The 22984-nt window shown below is 38.2% G+C and overlaps 1 protein-coding gene across 9 annotated transcripts in view; it reads left to right on the top strand.

Moving 5' to 3' along the window:
• Positions 1-22984, top strand: part of Dgkb (diacylglycerol kinase beta) — a 594132-nt gene that overhangs the window by 555708 nt on the left and 15440 nt on the right. For all 9 annotated transcript variants that reach the window (XM_013347831.2, XM_013347829.1, XM_026782456.1 and 6 more), the window contains 2 exons: positions 8426-8546; positions 10019-10079. In XM_013347831.2, the coding sequence (XP_013203285.1) occupies positions 8426-8546; positions 10019-10079 (182 nt within the window). The remainder of the gene's footprint in view (positions 1-8425; positions 8547-10018; positions 10080-22984) is intronic.

Raw genomic sequence — 22984 nt, 5'->3', positions numbered from 1 at the left:
GGGAGAGGGAGATGTTCACCAGTAGGGGGAGGGGAACAGAGACACTTCTCAGGGGCTCACTCTGACATTAACTTTACTATTGGTCAGCAGATGCTGAACTTTTCTAAACCCAGCATTTGTGTCAGGGCAGAACTTTTTGGAAATGTGTGCTCTTTGGAAACTTGCAGCCCACAAGTAATAAGAACCATGAGACGGTGGCTACTGAGAATCTCTGCAGTGCTAAACGGCTCGTGCCCTCTTCGAAGTGATGTTTGTGTGGAATGGATTTCTCTGCTAACGCTATAATTGACATGGCAAAGGATATTGTATTTCTTTTAAGTATTTACAAATGGAATTAATTTAAAATCCCATTCAAATAAAACTACTTGTGTCAACATTAATTGAATTTAGTAATCCTGGACAATAGTACAATTCTTTTTCTGTAGACACAAGGTCATGAAATAAAATTACCTTCCAGCACTGGAAATAGGAGGGCAAGCGAGCTACAAAATAGGAGCCAGGTGTCCACCAGACTATCCTGACTTGTTCATAGGAGGCACATTAGACAGGATGGCCCATCTGTCACCAATCTGTTATAAGCTTTCAAACAAATAAGACAAATTCAGCGGAGTCTTCCCCGACTGGAATATTTGTTTTCCTAGAGGAAGAATGAGTAAAGAACTGTTCATCTTTGTATAGCAAGGTGATGCAGCTAGGGAGGGGAGTCTGTGTTTGAAAAAACAGTTCTCATCAGGGTTCAAGAAAAGAGATTCACAGTCTCTCAGTAAAGCAAAACTAATGCGCTGTGTACAGACCACACACACACACACACACACACACACACACACACACAGTTTCAAATAGGAGCAATTATGTTCTTAGTGCACAGAGCCTCAAAATCAGCAGACTTTCAAGGGATCTCCTGCAAGACACCAGACTTCAGGTTATAATTCTCCACGATTTTGGTACATAAAGGTTCCAAATAAGAATTGTTGATACTTAATTCTGCTTGGCCCTGTAGCCTTTTCTGTGAAGACAAACAGCCAGGAGAGTGAGATTTACTTCTGACCAGCAATGCTTTTATGCACAACAACCCAAGCTATAATCAAGTCTCTCAATCTCTAGCTAGAATGTGCAGTATTTATATGTAAGCAGGATAGATTGAATGCCAAAACAGCTCTGATATACAGGGAAACACTCAACATAAATCACTGTTTTTCATCATTATATTTTGTCTTTATTTGAATTCTCATCGTTGGGTTTAAGAGTTTAAGAGTACTACGGTTTTAAGATTTTGTTTGTTGCTTTCTTTTCCCCATAATTCTTTGATGTTGGAATTAAGGAACAGCAGAAGCATCTCTCTATGCTCTGCATTTTAAGAAAATAACAGATGTCCATCGTTCTTCTAGAGAGAATTAGAAAACCCAGATAGCTACAAGAAAAGGGCCACTGGCTGTGTCCACATTAGGTTGAGATTTTAAATATTTTTTGTTGTTATTTTGCTTTGTTTGTTTGGTTGGTTGGTTGGTTTTTGTTTTTGTTTTTGTTTTTTTTTTTTTTGAAAGTAAGGATTCATGATATCTCTGCTGACTCTGCTCCTTCACGGGCCACAGTGTTAGGGTGCAGATGCCCCTCCAAAAGCTGTTCAGAATTTGCTGACATCTGCCTTCATTCATGAGCCCTTGCTTTGTTCAGCAATGGCACTAATATGAAGAGACACTTGAAGTAGCTTAGTTTATAGAGGAGGGCAGAGGAGGCAATGCCCTGTGCAAACATTCCCACGCTAATGGCTCATTCACTCAGAAAACAAGTGAGAGCCTTCAGCTCCTCTACAGAGCTCAGAGAGAGCAAGCTGACTCCAGGACCCAGAAGCTGCTGTATTCCGTTCACTACTCTCTCTAACACATACACTGCACCTAGGTTTCCTGATCTACACTCTGCAAGTTGAAGCCGTGGATGGCTGTGGGGAATCTTTAAACTAGTTTTCTGTGGGCCTTGTCAGTAGAATGATTTCTTGGGTTGAGTGTCCTGTGATGAAGATTACGTTTCAAGTGAGCTATAATCAAGAAATTTATAGTCCCTGAAGTGCTCTGGTCACAGTGGGGAAGTTGTTGACAATACAACTTTTTATTTTTTTAGGAAGGTTCAGAATTTTAAAATGAAAACCCATAAAGTAATAGTCAGCTCTGGCCAGTTGTTTTTTTTTTTTTTTTAAAAAAAAAAGATGTCTTTAAATGAGACAATCAGATGTATTATTTAAGTCATTTCTAAAGGCATGTGATACCTGTGTGTGTGTGTGTGTGTGTGTGTGTGTGTGTGTGTATTAATCCTTCACACACTTTTTAGAATTTATAAAACTTACCAAATTTTTCTCTCTCTTAATTTCTTTTAAAAATCATTGTTGGATAGAAATATGCTCAAAAGTTTTTTTGGAATTTCTTATTTTTGGCACAGAGATTTTTCAGAGCACACATGACTTGGCACAGTCTTCATTAGTAGAATTTTTCTGTGTCTTATTGTAGTAATGATATCTAAAATAATTAGTATCATTAATAAATGACATGAAGATGCAGGATTTTGCAGCTTTAATATCTTTTTTTCCCTCAGTTATTGTTGCTACGTACCTGCAACAACAAGAAGTAGGGGCCAACCAGACCTCATTGAAAACACACAGTTTTCCGTCATATGTGAAGGCTTACACACATGTTCTGTTTCCTATCAGCCAAATGAGGAGAATAGTATTAATCTCAAAGGATGTTGGGAGTGTTAGGTTTGTTTGTTTGCTTGCTTTTTGTTTTTGTTTTGAGTGTCGCAAGTTTTAACTAAGAGAATGCCTGAAGAACCCTTAGTAGAGAATTTGTTCCTAGCAAGCACTATATATATATATATATATTGAGTGTCGCAAGTTTTAACTAAGAGAATGCCTGAAGAACCCTTAGTAGAGAATTTGTTCCTAGCAAGCACTATATATTGCTTATATTTGTGTGTATAAATGTGTGTGTGCATGTATATGTGTGTATGTAGTAGGTATGTATACATATATATATATGTTTGTATCTATCTCTATCTCTATCTCTATCTCTATCTCTATCTATATCTATATCTATATCTATATCATCTATCTATATATATCAACTCTTCCTTTCCCTCTGTCAATTGTTGGTGCTACACAGTATGGTCTTGAACACCTGCCACTGTAGTTATAAATGGTGCAATACAGACGGTGTGATAAGAAATTTTCACTAAAGTCAGCCCAGCATCAGCCTCCTTCTTATGCTTCATCCTGTCAGCAACAGCAGCAGGACAAAGGACAACTACAGGTAAACTGAAAAGCAGCGTGCAGTGGATGCAGCCGCTGACAACGAATCTTTGAATTCTTCTCATTCGTGGATGCGTTTCCTGCACACTAGACTTGTAAAAGTTTGCTCAGGGAATTTGGGTTGCAGCTCATTTAGAATGTATGCTTGGCCAAGCAGGCAATAAGACAATCAAGCATCAGTTTAATCTCCAGTAGGAACATCAATACAGAAAAAAAAATATTACTCTGGATCCTCAGGCATGTTTTGAACTGTTGCTAGATAAAGTGAACATTACTGGAAAGCATATAACCTGCCTGTGTGCAGAATACAGAGCCCCCTTGATGGTCAAAGGCCAAAATTGGACTTGATGAGTGTGATTTTTGTAATCAGAAAGTCACTGTTGTGATAAACTGGACCTTCACCCACATCTCCCACAGTAGGACAGCATGTTGCTGGGTGCCATCCACACAAATTTTCCTACTCTGCTCCATATCTCCCTCCTCTTCCTTCAGGACACATTCTTCTACGAAACGCTACAACCCACACTCAGCCTGTGTTTGCAGCGCATCTTCTTCTGTTCTCTCACATATGGCCGTCTGAAACAATTATATAATGAGACATATTACCAGGGCCTGGCTGTCAAGATGAAGAGACGATGAATAAATATTACCCACTTATTAGCTCCACTGCTCCTGTGCTCACTGATTTAGCTGTGCCTCTGATATTCAGATTTTCCTTCATACCCCTGGCTTCTTGTATAATAAAACAATGCAGCATTAACAATATCCAGGAGAAACTCTGAAAAGTCAAAGGCAGGACTGGGACTGTGGCCAGACACAGAGCACTGCCTGTACCATGTGAGGACCTGGGGTCTGTCCATTGTAGCATGCACGAGCACACACAGACACACATACACACGCACACACACACACACACACGTCACTATTCTCCTGGAATGTGCTGACTCTTTCAAGGCTAATGTTGAGCCACCCACTCTTTCTTGTTTCATAAGTATTATCTGTGTTCAAGATAAAGAAGAGTACGATCTTCCTCAGGAGGGGAACACACACCCTTTGTAGTGGCAACTTATTTGTATTTTAATAAATAAAGTTTGCCTTAGGATCAGAAAAGTAAAACAGCCACAATAGCCAACCTTACTGATCAGACAATAATGGCACACACTAGCTCGTTATAATAACCAGGTGGTAGTGGTGCACACCCTTAATCCCAGAACTAAAGAGGACTGTAAAATGGGAGAAAACAGCTCTTTGTCTCCGTCTCATTCTGAGATTCATGGAGGCAGAATTCCAGTTTTTGGAATGAAAAGAGGTAAGAGCCTGTGGCAGGCTGCTTTATTTCTTTGACCTTCCAGTTGTACCTCAATTTCTGTCTCTTAGTTTTTATTGTGTCACACCCTATGGCAGGATTGTTTCCTTTGTCTTTTCAGCATGTGTGTACATACCTGTCACAGCTCATATGTGGAGGTCAGAGGTCACTCTGCGTTAGTCTGTCCTTCCCCGCACCAAATAGATTCAGGGTTTCCAATTCAGGTCACTAGGCCTGGCCAGGCTTGGCAAGTGCCTCTTCTCTCTGAGCCATGTCTCCAGCCATGGGGATTATTGATACTCAACAGGTGACTTTGGGAAGAAGTGCCTCACCTAGATCTGTAGGTCTGACCACAATTTTGCCATCCTTTTTTGTGAGCCCAATTCTATTTTTCACAGTCAAGAAAGTGAACAAGAATTTAATAAGTGAGCCCAAAGGAGAATGTTAGGCTGTCCTGATTCTTCTGATGTAGATTGGAAGCATTGCTGTTTTATTATGATCTGTCTATATTCAAAAAATGGATCATGGAAAGCTTCATTGCACGTGAGTGCAGTGAGACACCGTGGTTTGAAACAGCTGGGAACCACATGGATATAGGCACTGATGTGTACGTCCAGATACTGACTTCCAGGCTACCGTGGTGTCATTTCTGTCTTTAACAGCAAACTAAAGTAAAAATCTCTGTGATTTGAGAGAACTAATGTTTCTCTTAAATAGAAATGGACAATCATTTTTATAAAGGCTCACACAAAAAGCATTTTAGACTTTTGGGATCTTCATGGTTCCCCGATACGGGATCTACACTGTCATTGGAACCTGCTAGTCATAGAACTGAAGAATGAAAACAAACTTATTATTAATAAAATTGGAAATATCACATGGTTCTTATGTCACTGTATATTATTTTGGCTACATTTATCCTACTTGTTCAATTTATAAAAGTCAGTCTTAATTCCTATCTCATGGAAAAACAGACAGTGCAGGAGATTTGGGGCCATGAGCTACAGTTTGCTACAATTCTTCTAAATATCCAATGAACTCCCAGTGATCACACCAATTTATTAAGAGAATGTTGTCAGTCCGTGCTCTGTGGGGATGGCTGCACTTAACATTTGACTGGGTATGAAATGAAGAAGTCTTGAAAGTTTTTAAAGGTACAGACAGAAAGAAATTCATCAATACATAGATTGCAGTTATGTATCCAAAGTCAGTTGGGATCCTGCTGTCAGGAATTATGGACAGACATGTGGACACCGCATCAAAAGACCAACATCTTATGGGAGCCTGTTTGCACATTCGACTGTAGGGTTGTTTGGGTTTTAGCTTTTCCTTTGCTTTCCTCCTAACACCTAATTAAAAGGAATATGGTATTTATTAACCCTTGCTCATATTCTTCAATATTCTAGAGAATTCCTTTCATGCAAGGGCAAGAAAGTCCAAAAGTCTAAGTCTTCTGGATTCATGAGGTGTTATCTTCTTTACCAATTATTAACAGTAGAATTGAGTTGCAGGGTAATTTTTTTTTCATGGAGAAGAAGACAAATTGAAGATAAAAATCAGCAGGAGGGTGGTAGACAGTAGCAATATGGTGTGGGTGTAGACAAATCCCTGTGATTCCTAGAAAAGTTAGGGCTCACAGATCAACTCTGTTGTGAGAAATGGTTTCACTTGGAGAATAATTCCCAGCCTCAGATCATTAGGGGAAAAATCACATAAAATCTCACCTATTTAGGAACTGAGCAGTAGAAAACCACAACCCCAAATACGTGCTCAATCACTGGGGTGTACATTATGACTATTACCTTGCACGTAGCTGGGCCCTCAGCATCTGCCACGGTACCACTTTCTGGTTGACATATACCTAAGAAATGTGAACATTAGCACCCAGACTAGAGAGCCAAGCACATTTGAGTGCCGGCTACAGCTGAAAGAATATGTTTCTATTCCTTGTCCATCTGTTCTTGGCAACAGAAATTTAAGCTAAAAACAGAGAATAAGCTTCTGAGAAACAAGTCTAAATAGGGTGAAAGCAGCAAGATGGCTTCTCTGGAGCTTCAAGTCCCAGCCATAGCTCAGTAGCACTGGTTTATGGCTCAATGGTTGTTTCTATTTGGGACCACATCCTGTTATGACTACAGTGCAAAAAAAATTAAAATAATATTCTTTTGTCAGTCAATTTAACACATTGTTTTGGCCTTACATTCTGTTTGAAGAGCTTATGTTACATTTACTAATGATCCTGATCCTAATGAACTTTTGGGAGTTTCAAAGAGCTGTTCACTACAGTTGTATCTATTGAACACGGATCATTAACATCTCTGAACTCTGAGCTATCACACATTCCCAAGTAATTAGTGAAAGCTTCCTGTCCAACATGGAGCCCACACAAACACATTTGCTTATCCCGAAGTTCAACATTGATGGTGCAGAAGGACCACGTGTTGATCTGCTCTAATTGCTGTGGCTTCCCTCTGAGCGCTACCCACTCCAGACATTTTTTGTCACTAAATCAGCATTAAATTTATCTACACTCAAAAATACAGCAAAAACATTGCAAGAATACCACACCAAGCTGGGTAGTGTGTGCCATTAAGTCCATCAGAGGCAGGTGGATCTCTATGTTCCAGGTCAGCCTGGTCTGATACCAAGTTTAAAGCCAGCCATAGTTACACATTGCGACCCGTCTCCAGAAAACAAAAGACATAACAAAGAGCACCACAAAAGAAAAGGGCATGTGTGGTCACCATGTTTTCTGCCTCCTATTAAGACCTCAGCATCCGTGTCCTATAAATGAGCAAATCCACTGTCAACATGTGGGGGTAGGTTCCCCTGAGAGTCAGCTGCTGGGATGGTACCCCCTGCTTTCTGCATAAGTGATAGCCAGTGAAAAGTGCTGGCAGCTTACAAAGTACACCTTATGCAAGAAATGTCTCTAGTTTTGAAGTATATACTTTGCATATAATCAGTGTTATGTGGTTTGTGCTTCAAAGTGAGTAGACTCAGCTTTATCATGTCCTTGGTATGCAGAAATTTAAAAAGTGATGCCTAACTTTCAACTTCCTTGAGTTGGCTTGGGATGTGAACTAGTGAGGTTCGTCCTGTGACATGTGCTTAGTAAATACTTAACAAGTGGTACCAGCCCCTTTCCGCTGTTTCTGTTGATAATAATATGATATTTGCAAAGTGCTAATTATCTCATCTACTCCTAAATGTCACTTTGGTAGAGTATGTATTCCTTAACCTAAGGAAAATGTTTCCAGAAACTTCTATCATTTCTTGAACTTCTACACCGTTACTCTGTGTTCAAACCACTTGATGAAATAAGACTCAGTCTTGATAACCTATGAAATAAACAGCTTCGACTCCATGATCTCCATTGCTTCTTGTTTGAGTAATTTAACAAAATCACGTCTGACAGTAGATCTGTGTGCTTTATTTATAGTGATGAAATGTGTATTTGCTGCCAAGTGTCTGATGTGGGCTGTATAGCTCTTCCATGTATACATGTGGAATAACATTAAGTTTGTTGATGTTAAAAACTACTGGTAGGTTTTTTTTTCTTTTATTTTTTTGGTATTATTTGGCTCTGAATTTGTTCTTCTCACTTGCTTTAGAGTAAGCTGAGAGTGAAGAGTTTTCCAGAGAGCTTCAAGGATTAGTTAAACTACGATTTACAGAAATACTGGATTTTTTTTTTCATTACTTTTGATTTTCGACATAGACGCTTTGTGGACTGGCTTTTGTGACTTCCATAAGATACAGTGGCATTACTGCAGGCATGCATGTTCACTGTGACTGACCAGGGATCTATTTTCTTTCAGATCTGAGTGACCAGCTGCTAGAGGTTGTTGGCTTGGAAGGCGCAATGGAAATGGGCCAAATATACACGGGGCTGAAAAGTGCTGGCCGGCGGCTGGCTCAGTGTTCCTCTGTGCTTATCAGGTAGATCTCTGACTATAACTGACACTGCGTTGACGTGACATAATCCCAAATTAACTGAAAGGATGTAAGATTTCTGATAATGATACTTGTCTTATTTTTGTTTCAACTGATCAGTGATTAAAGCTTACATATTCAAAAATGAAGAAAAGGAACAGATTTTATAACTTTAGTAGCTACCTCTTATGTTCTACAGAATCTAATCTCTTATTTACAACCTTGGTGTTCTGGTTACACTTCTACAATGGTTACCAAAAAAAATGAGGGGAAAATATCTTAAAGGAGAGAGGGCTTATTTTGCACAGAGTTGATAAGTGTCAGCCCAGCATATGGCAAAAGTGTGGCAGAGCAGGTGGCTGCAACTTGGCAGCCAGAAAACAGAGAGAAGACAAAGGCTAGGGACAACATAGTCTCAAGAAACTATTTCTTTTTTTAATATTTATTTATTTATTATGTATACAATATTCTGTCTGTATGTCTTCAGGGCAGAAGAGGGCACCAGATCTCATTACAGATGGTTGTGAGCCACCATGTGGTTGCTGGGAATTGAACTCAGGACCTTAGGAAGAGCAGGCAATGCTCTTAACCCCTGAGCCATATCTCCAGCCCCCATCAAGAACCTATTTCTAGGGATCAACTTGTTTCAACAGGGGCCCACCTATTGATATTTCTAGATTCCAAAGTTTCCAAAGTTGGGGTACCAGCTAGGATCCTAATCTTTAACATATAGGTCCATGGGAGATATTACAAATTCAAATCATGTAGAAGCACCAACCAATCTTCAATTTTAATATATCTCTCTGTTCAATCACACTCAAGTCCTCAAAGCACCAATGTATTTGTTGAACAAATTATCCTAAGGAAAAAAAACAACTGATGTACTTACTATTAAGTTACATTTCTTCATGGAGTAATCTGCAGCAGTGACTTTGTAAATCAAAATTATAAATCGGTATATGGTAAAGTTTCCAAAGTTTGAATTTTTCACATTCCTTCACTTGTAAAAAAGTATAAGATGTATTTTGGCCCCAAAGTAAAACCACATACTGTAGTGCAGACACAAGAGATACTGTTTTAAGAATGTGTTGGTTCGAGCAAGTCTTTGACACCCCACTTGTTTTTGTTAAGGTTTGCATACGTGTGTGGTTGTGGTGGTGGAAACACGTTTGCCAGCAAGGAGTCAGTTTGGTCTTAGGAATTCAGATAGTGTCTTTGAACACAAACCCTGGTATCTTCTTCTGGCCTTCAGAATTATTCTTTATGTCACCACATCTACCAGGAAGCTTTTAACATTACTGTGACCAAAGAACCTTTCAATGTGTTCATTAATAGTTAATGCATTAATAGTTAATGAAACCCCCTTTCAGAAGAGGTCAGCATTTGTCTTCTTTGGACTTATTGTCTTGTGCTTTACAAATAATTCCTTACATTAAATATTTTTGCATTATAGTTACAGTGAAATATTTTTTTTCCAGGACGAGCAAGTCGCTGCCAATGCAGATTGATGGGGAGCCATGGATGCAGACCCCTTGCACAGTGAGTACTAAGTGATTGGGGATCATTACCAGTATTACCCTTGCCTTCCAGAGTTCATGCATTTCTATGGCTAAGCTGCTGCAAAATCTCATCTTTTGTCCTGTCTTCTCTATGTGGTGCATCCTTTTCTTCCTCTTGTTTATGTAGAGAAGTTATTGCATTCAGGCTGAGACACTGTCCACTCTTGTCCATGACCTAGCTTTTGAATATATATTGATCAAACACCTATCATAAACTCTGGGACAAAGAGAAAAATACTTAGAATTTTTCTCTTAATTCTTTTGTTTAATTTCCAAGTACCTAATAAGAAAATTGGTTATGGAACCTTGACACATATGAAGTGTTAAGTTGAATATTTGTTGTATTTGGAACTTTTTTTTATAGTTACTAAAATTCACTACTTTCTTAGTAATAAGATAAAAAAAATCTTTTTTTTTCTTGATAACTGCTATTCTGGTGGAGATGAAACAAAATCTTTATTTTTTTTGATTTACATTTACTTGATGGACAGTGGTTAGACACTTTTTAAAGTTTATTACCTCTCAATATCTCATCTTTTAAGAAGTCTTCTCATCTTATTAACATGCTTAATTTGTTGGTGTTTACTATTTTTAATTCTTTGTATATTCTAGATGGTACTTGTAAGTTATATAGCTAACAAAAATTTTCTCACATTTTGTAGGCTGTCTCTTCATTTCTTTAGCTAATTCTCTTGATTTTCAGAAGCTTTTAAAATTCATGAATTCCCATTTGCTGATTGTTGACATTATTTCCCGAATAATTATTTTCTGTCCTACTCACAGGGCTTTTCCTTAAACCAATATATCGAAGTGTTTGCCCTACCTTCTCTTCTGTCAGTTTCAGGTCTTCCAATAACTTCTCTGGTTCATTTAGAATTGATTTCTGTATAGGGTGAGAGGCAGGAATGTCCTTTCACATGTCTACCTATAGATATGCCGGTTCCTTTCATCCTCCTGATGCAGAGGGGTGGAGAGCTTTTGTTCAGTTGTTCCCTGCTCTCTTGTTGTAAACTACAAATATTCTTTCATTTTTTCCTTTCACTTACTAGATTTCATGTGTTTCTGCTTTCTCTGGTGTTCTTTAGACTCTCTGAATGGGACCGTCATATTAACATTTATACTTTCACAGATGTTAAGTATTGCCATTGTTAGAGTTAGGGTTGCCTTGGTTAGGATTACTATTGCTGTGACGAAGCATGACCAAAAGCAGCTTGGGAAGGAAAGGCTTTATTTGGCTTACATATCCTGAATCATAGCCCATTGAAGAAAATGGAGACAGAAACTCAAACGTGGCAAGAACTCTTTCTCCCCCAGAGACAGGAGCTGATGCAGAAGCCGTGGAGGGGTGTTGCTTACTGGTTTCCTCTGCATGATTTCCCAAAGCTGCTGTCTTACAAACCCAGGGCCACCAGCTCCCAATTGACTGGGCCCTCTGCCATCAATCACTAATTAAGAAAGCACCCACAGTCTTACATTGTGGGGACATTTTCCCAATTGAGGCTTCAATCCTCTCTGCTGACTAGCTTGTGTGAAGTTGGCATAAAACTAGACAGTACACTAATGGTGGCAGTAATTGAGCTGTTAGAGATGGCAGTGATGTTTCCAATGCTGGTGGTAGCAGAAGTAGAAATGATAATGGTGATGATATTATGGATGTGCTGATTCTTATAACGCCAGAAAAAAGTAATAGTGATTATGATATTTATAGTATGACTTGTGGTAAACTTTTAGTCATGGTGGTGATCTTATTTATGATGTAGGACAGCAAGGATCATGAAAATACTAGTAGTAGTCTTTAATATACGACCAATGTTGTTCAGCCAAGTTCACAAGAGAATAAGAAAAATAAAACAAAAAGAGTGGAACCCAAGACCTTCCTTGGGAGGGTTCTGCATTCTTGCAGATGCTGCAGGGTCTTGAGTAAAGAAGCAACAATGGCAGTGCTAATACTTTATACTTGCTAAGATATTCACATGGACATATATCAAACTACTTGCTCTGTATGGACACATGCAATTCACACACATGTGTTGCAATTAGCTCCATTGTATGGAATCAACACACTGAAGAAGGGGAAGCTAAAGTTTTGTCATATTCTACACAGCTAACACATATTAGAGTAGTACCTAAAGTCCATGCAACAGGATCTGGGGCCTGCATTCTTCCTCACTAATCCCACTGTCATCCCAATGTGGCAAAGTCCTGGGTGCCTGGAGAGCTCTCATGGGCAAGGCTTTGAGCAAATCACTAGCTGCCATTTTCCACTTCTGAAGGACTGTATCTATGGATTTTTAATTGAAATTTTAGATAGGTTGAACTGATTCAACATAAGCCCTTTGACACTGATTTTAGAGATTTTATTTTTCAATTAGTAGCAGAATACTCACATTACCTTTTAATTATTATAATCTAGAATTAATAAATTATTAATTTTATGTAATTTAAATTTAGATATATTTTCCTGAAAATATACTTATTTATTTAAAATATATATTATAACCTCAGTGAGCCAAGAGCTATACAAAATTAAGGCTTATTATTATTAATTTAAATTCTGGAATATTCTACTTTTCCTAGACCCACATGGGACTTTGAACTTTAAATTTAACTAAAGAGAATATTTAATATTCTTAGCAGTGGTATAGTTTAACTAGAGAGAGGGTTTTTTTTTCTTCAATAAAATAGCACAATGTTTTTCTTACAGAGCATAAGAATTTGTAGAATGTTAAAATTCTTTGCTAAATTTAAATATCCATAAGCTGATATTCGATTTATGAAAGAGTTTCTCCAGTTATAATTTTAGAGGAAACCAGAAGGTCTGCTTTCTTTCGAACTGAATAGATGGTGGAGAAGGGCAAGAAATGCATATGTCTTGATTCTTAAATCAATTAATGCTATTTTAAAAATCAAGATAATATAGTTTCTTGAGATGGATGGTGGTTGCTTAATATTGTAAATCTTAACAATACTGAAGTTAAAAACATTAAAATGGATTGTATCATTTATCAGAATGTCAAGAAAAAAGTCAAAGTCATGTTTATTTATAAATTTCACCAAATCTTGTCACAAATATCAAGAAAAGCAAAAGCTGAAAAGGTTTTAAATCATACTTTACAATTCCTTTCATGACTTACTATACCCTCCCACTAAAGACAATCAGCAGATAATTGTTAAATAGTCCTGTTATCACAGTATATCAGTACTCACAGCATTGCTAAAGATTGTATTTTAGCCTAAGAACACTTTCTTCATGATTTTAATAAGCTTATTTAAACTAGAAGACTATGGATTCTAGAAGACACACTGACATGGATGGTTTGGAAGAGCTCTCTGTAAGCTGAACTCTAGAACCTCATTTGATTTTCTAACTTGTTCCTCCTGAGCACACAGCACAGATTGACCTTGTTAGCATGCTTTCATGTGATGCGAAGGGCTGCCTGAAACGTGGAGGGAGATGAAGCATGATTAATAAAAACCCAGAAACAGAAATCAGAGTTGAACGTGAAGGTCAGAAAATCAAAGCAGCTAGCCACTGCCTCTTACCTCTACCTCAGACCGAAAATGGCAATCCTGTCCCCAGGAATCTCAGAATGAGACTGAGAATGAGAGCTGTCTCTCGCATTTTATAATCCTCTGAATTTCTGGGATTAAGGGAATGTGCACCACTACAGCCTGGTTTCCATGGAAAGCTAGCGTGGCTACTGGGATTAAAGGTGTGTGTCATTGTGGTTACAGGGATTAAAGGTATATGTCATTGCTGCCTGGTCTGTAAGGCTGGCCAGTGTAGTTGCTTAACTTTTCTGATTTTCAGGCCATCTTTATTTATTAAAATGCAAATGAAATGCCACTACAGGCATTTAGAGCAATAGAATAGGGTAGGGCACAGACCACATCAGACTTCACTTCATATTTGTGCACCCAGCAATCCCCACTTTTGCAGTTTATAGACTACTGATGGAGTTTTGTCAAGAAGTGATACACAGAGAAACCCTCTCGATAAACCACACAAAAAGAAGTGACTACAAAACTTGAAGCATCTTAAGCTTTCCTGCGTGACTTCCCTTACAAGTACAAGGATTCTAGTTCTTCTCTGTATTATTTTGACCATTCCTCCCCAAGTGTTTCCAGAGATGGAAATCTGAGTCATTTTAGACTACATTCCCCACCCCCAAACTAATAAATACTACCACTTAGTTTCATATCTGCAGTCCTTTCCTTTTCCTCCGACACTGCCGCCACCGTCCTAGACTTGCCCCATTGCATTTCTGGCTTCTGGAGAAAAAACTAAACATGTTCCCATCTCCACTGTTGTTCCCTCTTCTTCCTTAACTGCTGAGGGGCGCAGCTAATTCTTTGGGATGGTTCTTGCTGCTTCTCCTCCACAGAGCCTCCTGTAGGCACTGCCATTTCTGTCCTGTCTTCCACCCCACTAACCTCCACCTTACTCCTGTGTCCGTTGCTTGTGATAGCACCAACCCGTTCACACTGAAAGTACAACCATTTCCCTTCCTTTTAGGTATAACTTCTCAGAAGTCGAGGACCATCAGTTTGATCTTCACTCAGTTCTCAGAATACAGAACTGTTCCTCCTGCATATTTTGGTTGCCAATACCAAGTACACTTTGAATTTATAAATTTCTTAAATACTTCTTGGGGTATTATAGCATTTTAAAACATGCTTTCTCCTAAAATCTTCTCTCACTGAACATAATGTAGTTTGGCTAGCAATTCATTCACATATTTTTCATATCGAAATACATGTAAAAGTTATTTTGAGTTATCTTTATTCATTATATTCTCAAAGCAAAGAGCTTGAATGTATCATGGAAGGAATACTTTTCCAGTCTCCAAAGATTAAATCCTTCTGTTTCCTGTTTTGGTGTAACTAAATTTCTCTGGCTACTTCTGTGTTATTAGTTTTATATTTATTGGACACATCCTGTACTCTGTAAATGACTTGAAATCTTGATAGCCAGTATTTGTGTATTAGTCATTACCTGTGACACCTTCTCAAAGAATGATGCCCATGGAATTCTACCATGAGCTCAATGATTAAGAAAAAGAGAATTCTTGAAGCTTTCCTCCATACTGCTAAAGCCAAAACAGATCATAACTAAGTGGTAAAATGACCACAGTAAAAATAAGGAGGTTTTTTGCAGTGGTAGCTGACATCGAGCTGACTTCATAGCAGCAATTATATGCATATGTTCTCTCTAGCCCTTCTATGCTGCTCCTTAGGATTTTAAGTTGTTTACTCTCTCATCACTTGGTAAATCCAATTTTTCTCAGACCTTTAGCACCCAAAATAGAAAGTTTTATGCATTTGAATTTCCCACATACAGCAATTTCAAGGCAAATAGACTTTTCTAAACATTTGAAATACCATGAGATATTCAGAGGGACTCATGATAATTATACCTAACATTTATTAAGCAAATACTTATTAATATTCATTAAATGTTTATGTTCAATGTATTCACATTCATTATTTATTTAATCTTTAAAAAGCCATTAAATCAATAAAGTTATCATAATTCCATATGACAAATTAAAATAGGAAAGCCTGAAGCCTGAGAAATCAAGTACCTCACCCAAGGCCAGGTGATAAAAGAGAGAAGCAGGCTGTTGACTGCACTGCCTCATGAATTCACAGTAATTGACTAATCTGCCATCTGTAACAGAGTGCCATCCTTTGTCAAATAGTATTTTTATCATTACTGGATGCATTGAGCTATTTACCTTGGCACAACCACAGCCGTCCGTCCCACTGCTGCGCCGAGTCACACTGCACTGTGCTGCTTTGATGCCCCAACTCCAATGCCTCCAATGCCTCTAATGATCTGGCTCCTACACAATGGCTTATCTCAGCTCCAGTAGGAAACTTCAACAGGGCGACACGGATACTGAATTGTATTCTCAGGGAAACTGCTTTGAGATTCCATCTTGCACCTGTCGAATGGCTAAGATCAGTACCATAAGTGACAAGTCATGCTGGCTAAGATGTGGAGGAAGGGGGCCCTCCTCCACTGCTGGTGAGAGTGGAAGCTTGTGCAGTCAATTGGGAAACCAATATGGTGGTTCCTCAGAAAGTTGGGAATCAATCTATCTCAAGATCCATCTATTCCACTCTTGGGCATATATTGAAAGGACACTCCATCCTATCATAAGGATCCTTGTTCAACATACCCATTGTGACTATTCATAATAGCCAGAAACTACAAATAACTTAAATGTCCCTTAACAGAATGAATAAAGTACACCATGGACAATTACTCAGCTGTTAAAAAAATGACATGATGAAATTTTCAGGTAAATGGATGGAACTAGAAAGAAATATCATTCTGAGTGAGGTATCCCAGACCCAGAGAAACAAATATGGCACTTATTCACTTTCAAGTGAATATTAACCATTAAATAAATGATAGCTCAGCTACAATCTGTAAACTCAGAGATGTTAGGTAAAGAGAAGAGGTCTAGGGAGAATACAGCTATTTCCCCAGGAGAAAGAAATAGAATAGATTTTACATATGGACTGGGAGCTGATGGGAATGGGAGTGGGGCGATAACAGGTGGGGATAGATGGAGTGGAGGAAGAGTGTGAGAAAGACTGCTGGCTTGGTGGGGGCACTTGGGCCATGGTGTGGAAACCTAGTGCAATAGAAACTTTATTTATTAAATTGCAAATAAAAATCACTATATTTCCCTTTTTCTCTAAAATAAAAAAGGCTATAACTAAAAATGGAAAACAATATGCAATAACTACAATAACTATATACAATATATAGGCAATAAGTACATCAATAATATCTAGTTCATTTGCATTTGACAAATTCAGAGAAAATATTTCATTGTCTATCCTATTTTGGTGAGTCCAAAATCTTATACCTAATTTATATTCTATCATAACTTGCATTATTATCTCTTGTAATCTCTCAACTTTCTACATTTTACAATTCTTTAGTGAACTTCTTTTCTGAGTCTCATATATAAGGGAAACTATGGAGGCGATCCTAATGAGAACTCCTAGTAATAAGGCATATGGCTTCCCAACTAGTCATCTCTTGTAGCCAGGTGAGACTTCCAATGGTGGGAGTAGGTCACATTCATTGAGTTGCTAGCCAACATAGTCCAATGGAAATCCCCAAACACTGAAGGCTTTTGCTAAAACAAAAGGATGCTCACTACAGACTGAAAGTGGAGCCCCATTGTCTTGTCAAGCACAAGACCAACACAACTTATTGACTGTGGTTTAATTTAAGATCACTATAATATACATATTGATGTTATTTATAAATAAATATATTATTCTATTATTATTATTATTATTATTATTATATTGATTTTATTTTGAGACAGGGTATTTCTACATATCCCTGGTTGTCCAGGAACTCACTGTGTGAACCATGCTGGCCTTGAACTCCCAGAGATCTTCCTGTCTCTGCCTCCTGAAGGCAGGGATTAAAAGGATGTGCCACCACACCTGGCTTGAATTATTTGATCCTATTAGAATATGTGCTTTATTTTGAGAAAGAATATCACTGGATAGTCCTGGATGACTTGGAATGTGAGATGAAGACGAGGCTGGCCTTGAGCTTACAGAGATCTACTTGTGTTTGCCTCCCAAGTGCTAAAATTAAAGGCATATGCCACCATGTCCAGCTAGGCTAATAACCTTAATCCTAATATATTTTATAGGTTTTCTAAAAAGTTTCCTGGATTACAAGGGGATTTAAATACTAATACAATAGAATGCATACGCAAACAAAAAGCCTTTTTGTGCCAAGCTTAAAGACAATGTTCTCAGAAATCTGTTTTACCTCTCATTTGTCTGAGATACTTGCTTGATTCTTTTTATTCCCCAGCTTCTCTGATGAGGTCTCCAAAGACTCCCACTCTACAGGAATGACTTAGCTGTGCATGTGTGTCAGCACCATTGATTTACTTCAAGCATTTTGCGATTCCTTTTTCATAGTCTAGGGTGTTAACTTCATGGTGACTGGGGGACAACTTTCAGATTTTCCTTCTTTTTCTGGCTCTCAGAAGCTTGATGTTGAGGTATCTGATTATAGAGTTCTCTGACCATACCCTGTTTCAGTTTCACTAGTTTTGAGAATCTGTAAATTTATGTCATACATTACAATATACATTATGTCATTCAATGCTCATTTATGTTATACATTTTGTTATATATTGGTGTATTTTTCTTCAATTCTTGATTTTTCACCAGTCTTTGTCTCCCATAACATTAATGGTATATATGTAAGAACATTATTTCACGGTTCCCAGTCTATTCATTTTCCCCTTTTTCTTGACATTATTCTAACTGAATGATAAATATTCATCTACGTCAACTTCACTCATGTTTTCCTTATTTCTATTCTATTCTTCAAGCCTTCCAATTGATGTCTTGCTTTGATCACAGTATTTCTAAGTCATAAAATTTCAGATGAAGAGTCACACACCCATAATCTCGACATTTTGGGGGTTAGAGGCAGGAAGATTAGGAATTCAAGATCATCCTTGACAATAAAGCAGTTTCCAAGCCAACTGTGGGTATATGAGAAATGACCTCAAAACAGCAAAAACAAAAAACAGTCTGAATTGATGGCTATCTTAATATTATTCCATGAATTTTTCGACTACTTTTTAGAACATAGGTATAATAACTACTAAATCTTTGTTTAAGAAAATTAATATTTATACCATCTATGAGTTTGAATCACTGACTGTCTTTTCCCTGTAGGCTTTTTTTTTTGAGGTTATTCTGATTATTTAGGTACTCAGACATATCGTGATATATTCTGAGGACCTGAAACATCATGGTATGAGTTATGATTTGTTTTGTTTTTTAATACAATTTTTGTTCAATTTCTATGGAGAATATTGTTTTGTTGTCATTGTTCTCATTGTAACAGGGAACTGAAAAGGTACAAGTGTGAGTCTGTCTTTTCTGTTTCCCACATGAGTTCAGCTTTCAGTCTTGACAATACTGTTCTGATTTCATCTTCTATGTGAAAGTCCTGTAATGCTGTCTGGAAACCCAGTGCTTTCCTTCTCTCGTTCTGTTGTCAAGCATCACTGTGTCCTTGAAAATCATTCCCTGCTGATTCACCTCAAGGGTTAACACAGGAGAATCACACAAATTTAAACAAAAAATTATTAAAATATAATTATATCTCCCCTTCCCTTTTCTCCCTCCATCACTCCCATGCTCTCTTACTCCTTCTCAAATTTATGCTCTTTTTTGACTATTATTGCTAAATGTATATATATGTATATATATATATGTATATATATATACATATATATACAATCTGCTGAGCCCATTCAGTATTGTTTGTGTGTTATTATTTCAGTTTAGACTGTGGGATTTTGAATAACTAAACGAGTTGTTCATCCCTGGGAAACACTAATTATTCTTCTATTAGCAGTCATTAGTAGTCTGTAGTTCTTTGTGTAGGGGTAGGGCACTGTTAAATGCCTCCCTTCTATGTTGGCATATCTCTTGATGGTGTCATTGTACAGGTCTTGTTTAAGATATGTTTGTGAGACTTTATGAGTGACTTCCCTATCATTCCTAGGAGATGCAATCTCACAGCAAACTTATCAGTCCTCTTGGTCTTATAATCTTAGTGTCTCCTCTTCTATCGTTTCCTGAGCCGTGGGTGTAGGAATTGAATTTTAGATTACCCATTGGTCTTAAGCCCCCCACAATCAGCTCATTTCTGCACTGGTTGTCTATAATGGGCTCTGTCTACTGCCAAGGGAGGTTTCTAGGATAAGGGTGAAAGCTGCATTTCTGTGAAGGTATGATGACAATTATTTAGAAAGCAACTGGGAACACAGCAGTAGTAGATTCTCCTCTGATATCAATGATCTCACTATCCACCTGTAACTGGCTTGGTTTTCAGGATTACATGCTATTCCCATTCTGTTGAGTGGACACTAAGTCCAATGAGATAGATAATGGAGAAACTATCAACCAATCACATCTCATTAGGGTGTGGCTACCTGGGGCCCAAGTAGAAATACTGGGAGACCGAGGTGTGCTGCTCTCTCTGCGTGGGGCCACTGGACCTGTTGTATCTTGAACTTCCCATGCCTGGGACTGGGGATTTGGTAGTCTTTGATTCTTGTGGGAATATTGTCAACCCAGTAATCCACATATATTCATTGACTAGTTTCCTTGAATCCTCCCCTCCTTGATTTCTGCCACACTTGACTTTTACAGTTCTCGAGTTGCTTTTCTACCTACAAACCTAAGGTTTTAGTTTTATGGATCAATCTTGCAGTTATATATACTGTAAGGATATATCTATCTATATAGAAATTCATAGTATATTACATACATATATATACATGACTCAGTTTTTAGTTAAAGAGGGACCCTGCCCCTCTGCATCAGGTTTGATTGCCTTAAGCTGTTTTGAGATCTGCTTGAATCTTGTATATATAGCATATTACAGTACATATAATATATATATAGTATAGTATATTCTCATCAAGATCATCTCCTCTCAAATCCTCCCTAACTTCCCACCCATATACCCATCCAACTCCACACTTTTTCTCTCTCTCTTTAGAAAATGAACAGGCCAAAAAGAAAAATGAACACTTAAAATGGAGCTCACGCTGAAGAGTTGGAGGATAGAGGCAGACAGGCTCTTCTTTGTCCTTCTCAGGCCAAATTTCACTATCAAAGGAGGCTTCTCCTCTTCTGAGTTTTAGGCACCTGTCTCAGTCATGAAATTGAGAAGGGGGCAGGGTGGAGGGCATCAGAGTGTGGGGGAAGCAGCAGTCACTTCACCACTCTTAATGTGAAGGATCTGTATTTCCTACTCCTTGAATAAGAAAAGTACAATTTCTCTTTGGCCTTTGTATAAGAGCTAGTATTCACTTCTTCCATAAATAAAATAGGTGCCTTTAAGCACAAGCCAGGAAGTGCAAGAAAGACGGGATGGGATTCCCAAACCTTGTGCTTCGTTTGGTCCACTTCATGATCTGAATTCTCCCCTAATTGGCCCGGCTGGCTTTTCAGCCTCTCTGATAGCAGCTGCAAGCTGTTTGCCCAGGGTCTGGAGTACTTTCAGGGACAGTGCAGTGCCTCTGACTCAGTTTTTAGTTAAAGAGGGACCCTGCCCCTCTGCATCAGGTTTGATTGCCTTAAGCTGTTTTGAGATCTGCTTGAATTTCCTCCATCAAGCCAGCATATTATCCTTCACAAGTGGCCATCTGCTGACTTGGAAATTTCACAATATATTTTCCACTTCCATATCTCTTTCAAAACTACTAAACAAGTCTTATAAATGCCCTAAAACTTGACTGCTAAAATATCTTAGCCACTTTGGAAATTTTCATTCTTTTTTTTTTTTTTGCCATACCTTAACCCTGTATTTAGGCAATTTAAGACAGTGCCTACCTTGTTTGAGTGAAAATGATTGACATTAACAGTTTCAGCTCCCTCACTTAGCTATAAAGATAACATTAATAGTTCAGGGATTTCTGTGTATCGGTAATGATTTGACTAAGTGCAGAGAATTTTTCTTTGAAGATTCTTTGGTATGTGGAAGCATGTCCATGACTGTAGGATACCAGAAGGGGAGTTTTAGACTGTGGAGTTCAGGCTAAGTGCGACCCTATGTCATGAGGCAGAGTTATAAGACTCTCCCCAACTCGTTTTCTATTGCTACTCCTGTCATCTGCTCCTTACACTCGTTTGCCAAAGGATAGAAGGTTCAGAGAAGGAAACAGCAGGCTCTGGAAGTTTTCTGAATACGGCTGAGAAAGAAATAACTGTGGATGTACAATAGCCATTTGGTCCAGGAAGATGCTTTGCCACACACTCTTCGCCCTGCCCAGGGAGCTGATACTCAGGAAGCCGGTTTAAGAAGGTGTTATTGTTGTTTGTATATTTTGGAAATGTGGGGTTAGTGAAGATCTTTTCCCATTCTGTAGGCTGTCATTTTGTCTTATTGACTATGTCCTTTGCTGTACAGAAGCTTTTCAGTTTCAGGAGGTCCCATTTATTAATTGTTTCTCTCAGTGTCTGTGCTACTGGTGTTATATTTAGGAAGTGGTCTCCTGTGCCAATGCATTCAAGTGTACTTTCCACTTTCTCTTCTATGAGGTTTGGTGTGGCTAGCTTTATGTTTTAATCACCTTCTTAAAGGCCCATGCAGAGCTGGAAGGCATAAAATTGCTCTCTATTTGGGAATATCATGTAAATAGGCATTTCGTATATTATATTAGAAAACATAATAGTACCTGTTTTATGTGCTTATATTGCTTTTGGTTGCTTTCTTTTACATAGCCAAAGTGTTATGTAACCATAGCCAGGCTTGAATTCAACTGCCTGTGTAGTTAAGACTGACCTTGCATTTACATTTCTTCTTCACTACCAGTCAACAGCTGGGAGTCCAGGAGTGTACTACTGAGCTCAGATTTATGCAGTGTGGGGCATCAAACCCAAGGCTTCGTGCATCCTAAACAATCATTTTACCAACTGAGCCCCATTTCGAACTCTTTGGGGTTTTTTAAGAAGCAACAAACATTTTTAAAATGAACTTCAACATGGAACAGTTTTACCAACTAGCTACTTCAGTCAAAATAACAATAGCCTGGGAAGATTTAGGAGAGAATGGGACAATCTGAGCAATAAAAACATAGCTTGATTTGTCCTTTAAAAACACACACACATACACACACACACACACACACACACACACACACACACACACAGCATTTGGGTTTCCTTATATTTACTATTTAAGTCACTGACCCCCAAGCCTGAGGACTAAGGAGAAATTAGAAATTCTAAAACCTTGCCACCCTGTTGGACGGACTCACAGCTGTTTCGCTAGCAACTTCCTTTCATTAGGTTTTTTTT

This window comes from Microtus ochrogaster, chromosome 1 (assembly GCF_000317375.1).
Source record: "Microtus ochrogaster isolate Prairie Vole_2 chromosome 1, MicOch1.0, whole genome shotgun sequence".
NCBI classification, from domain to species: Eukaryota; Metazoa; Chordata; class Mammalia; order Rodentia; family Cricetidae; genus Microtus; species Microtus ochrogaster.
Note: the sequence above shows the minus strand (reverse complement) of the source record. Positions and strands in the feature narration are given on the sequence as shown.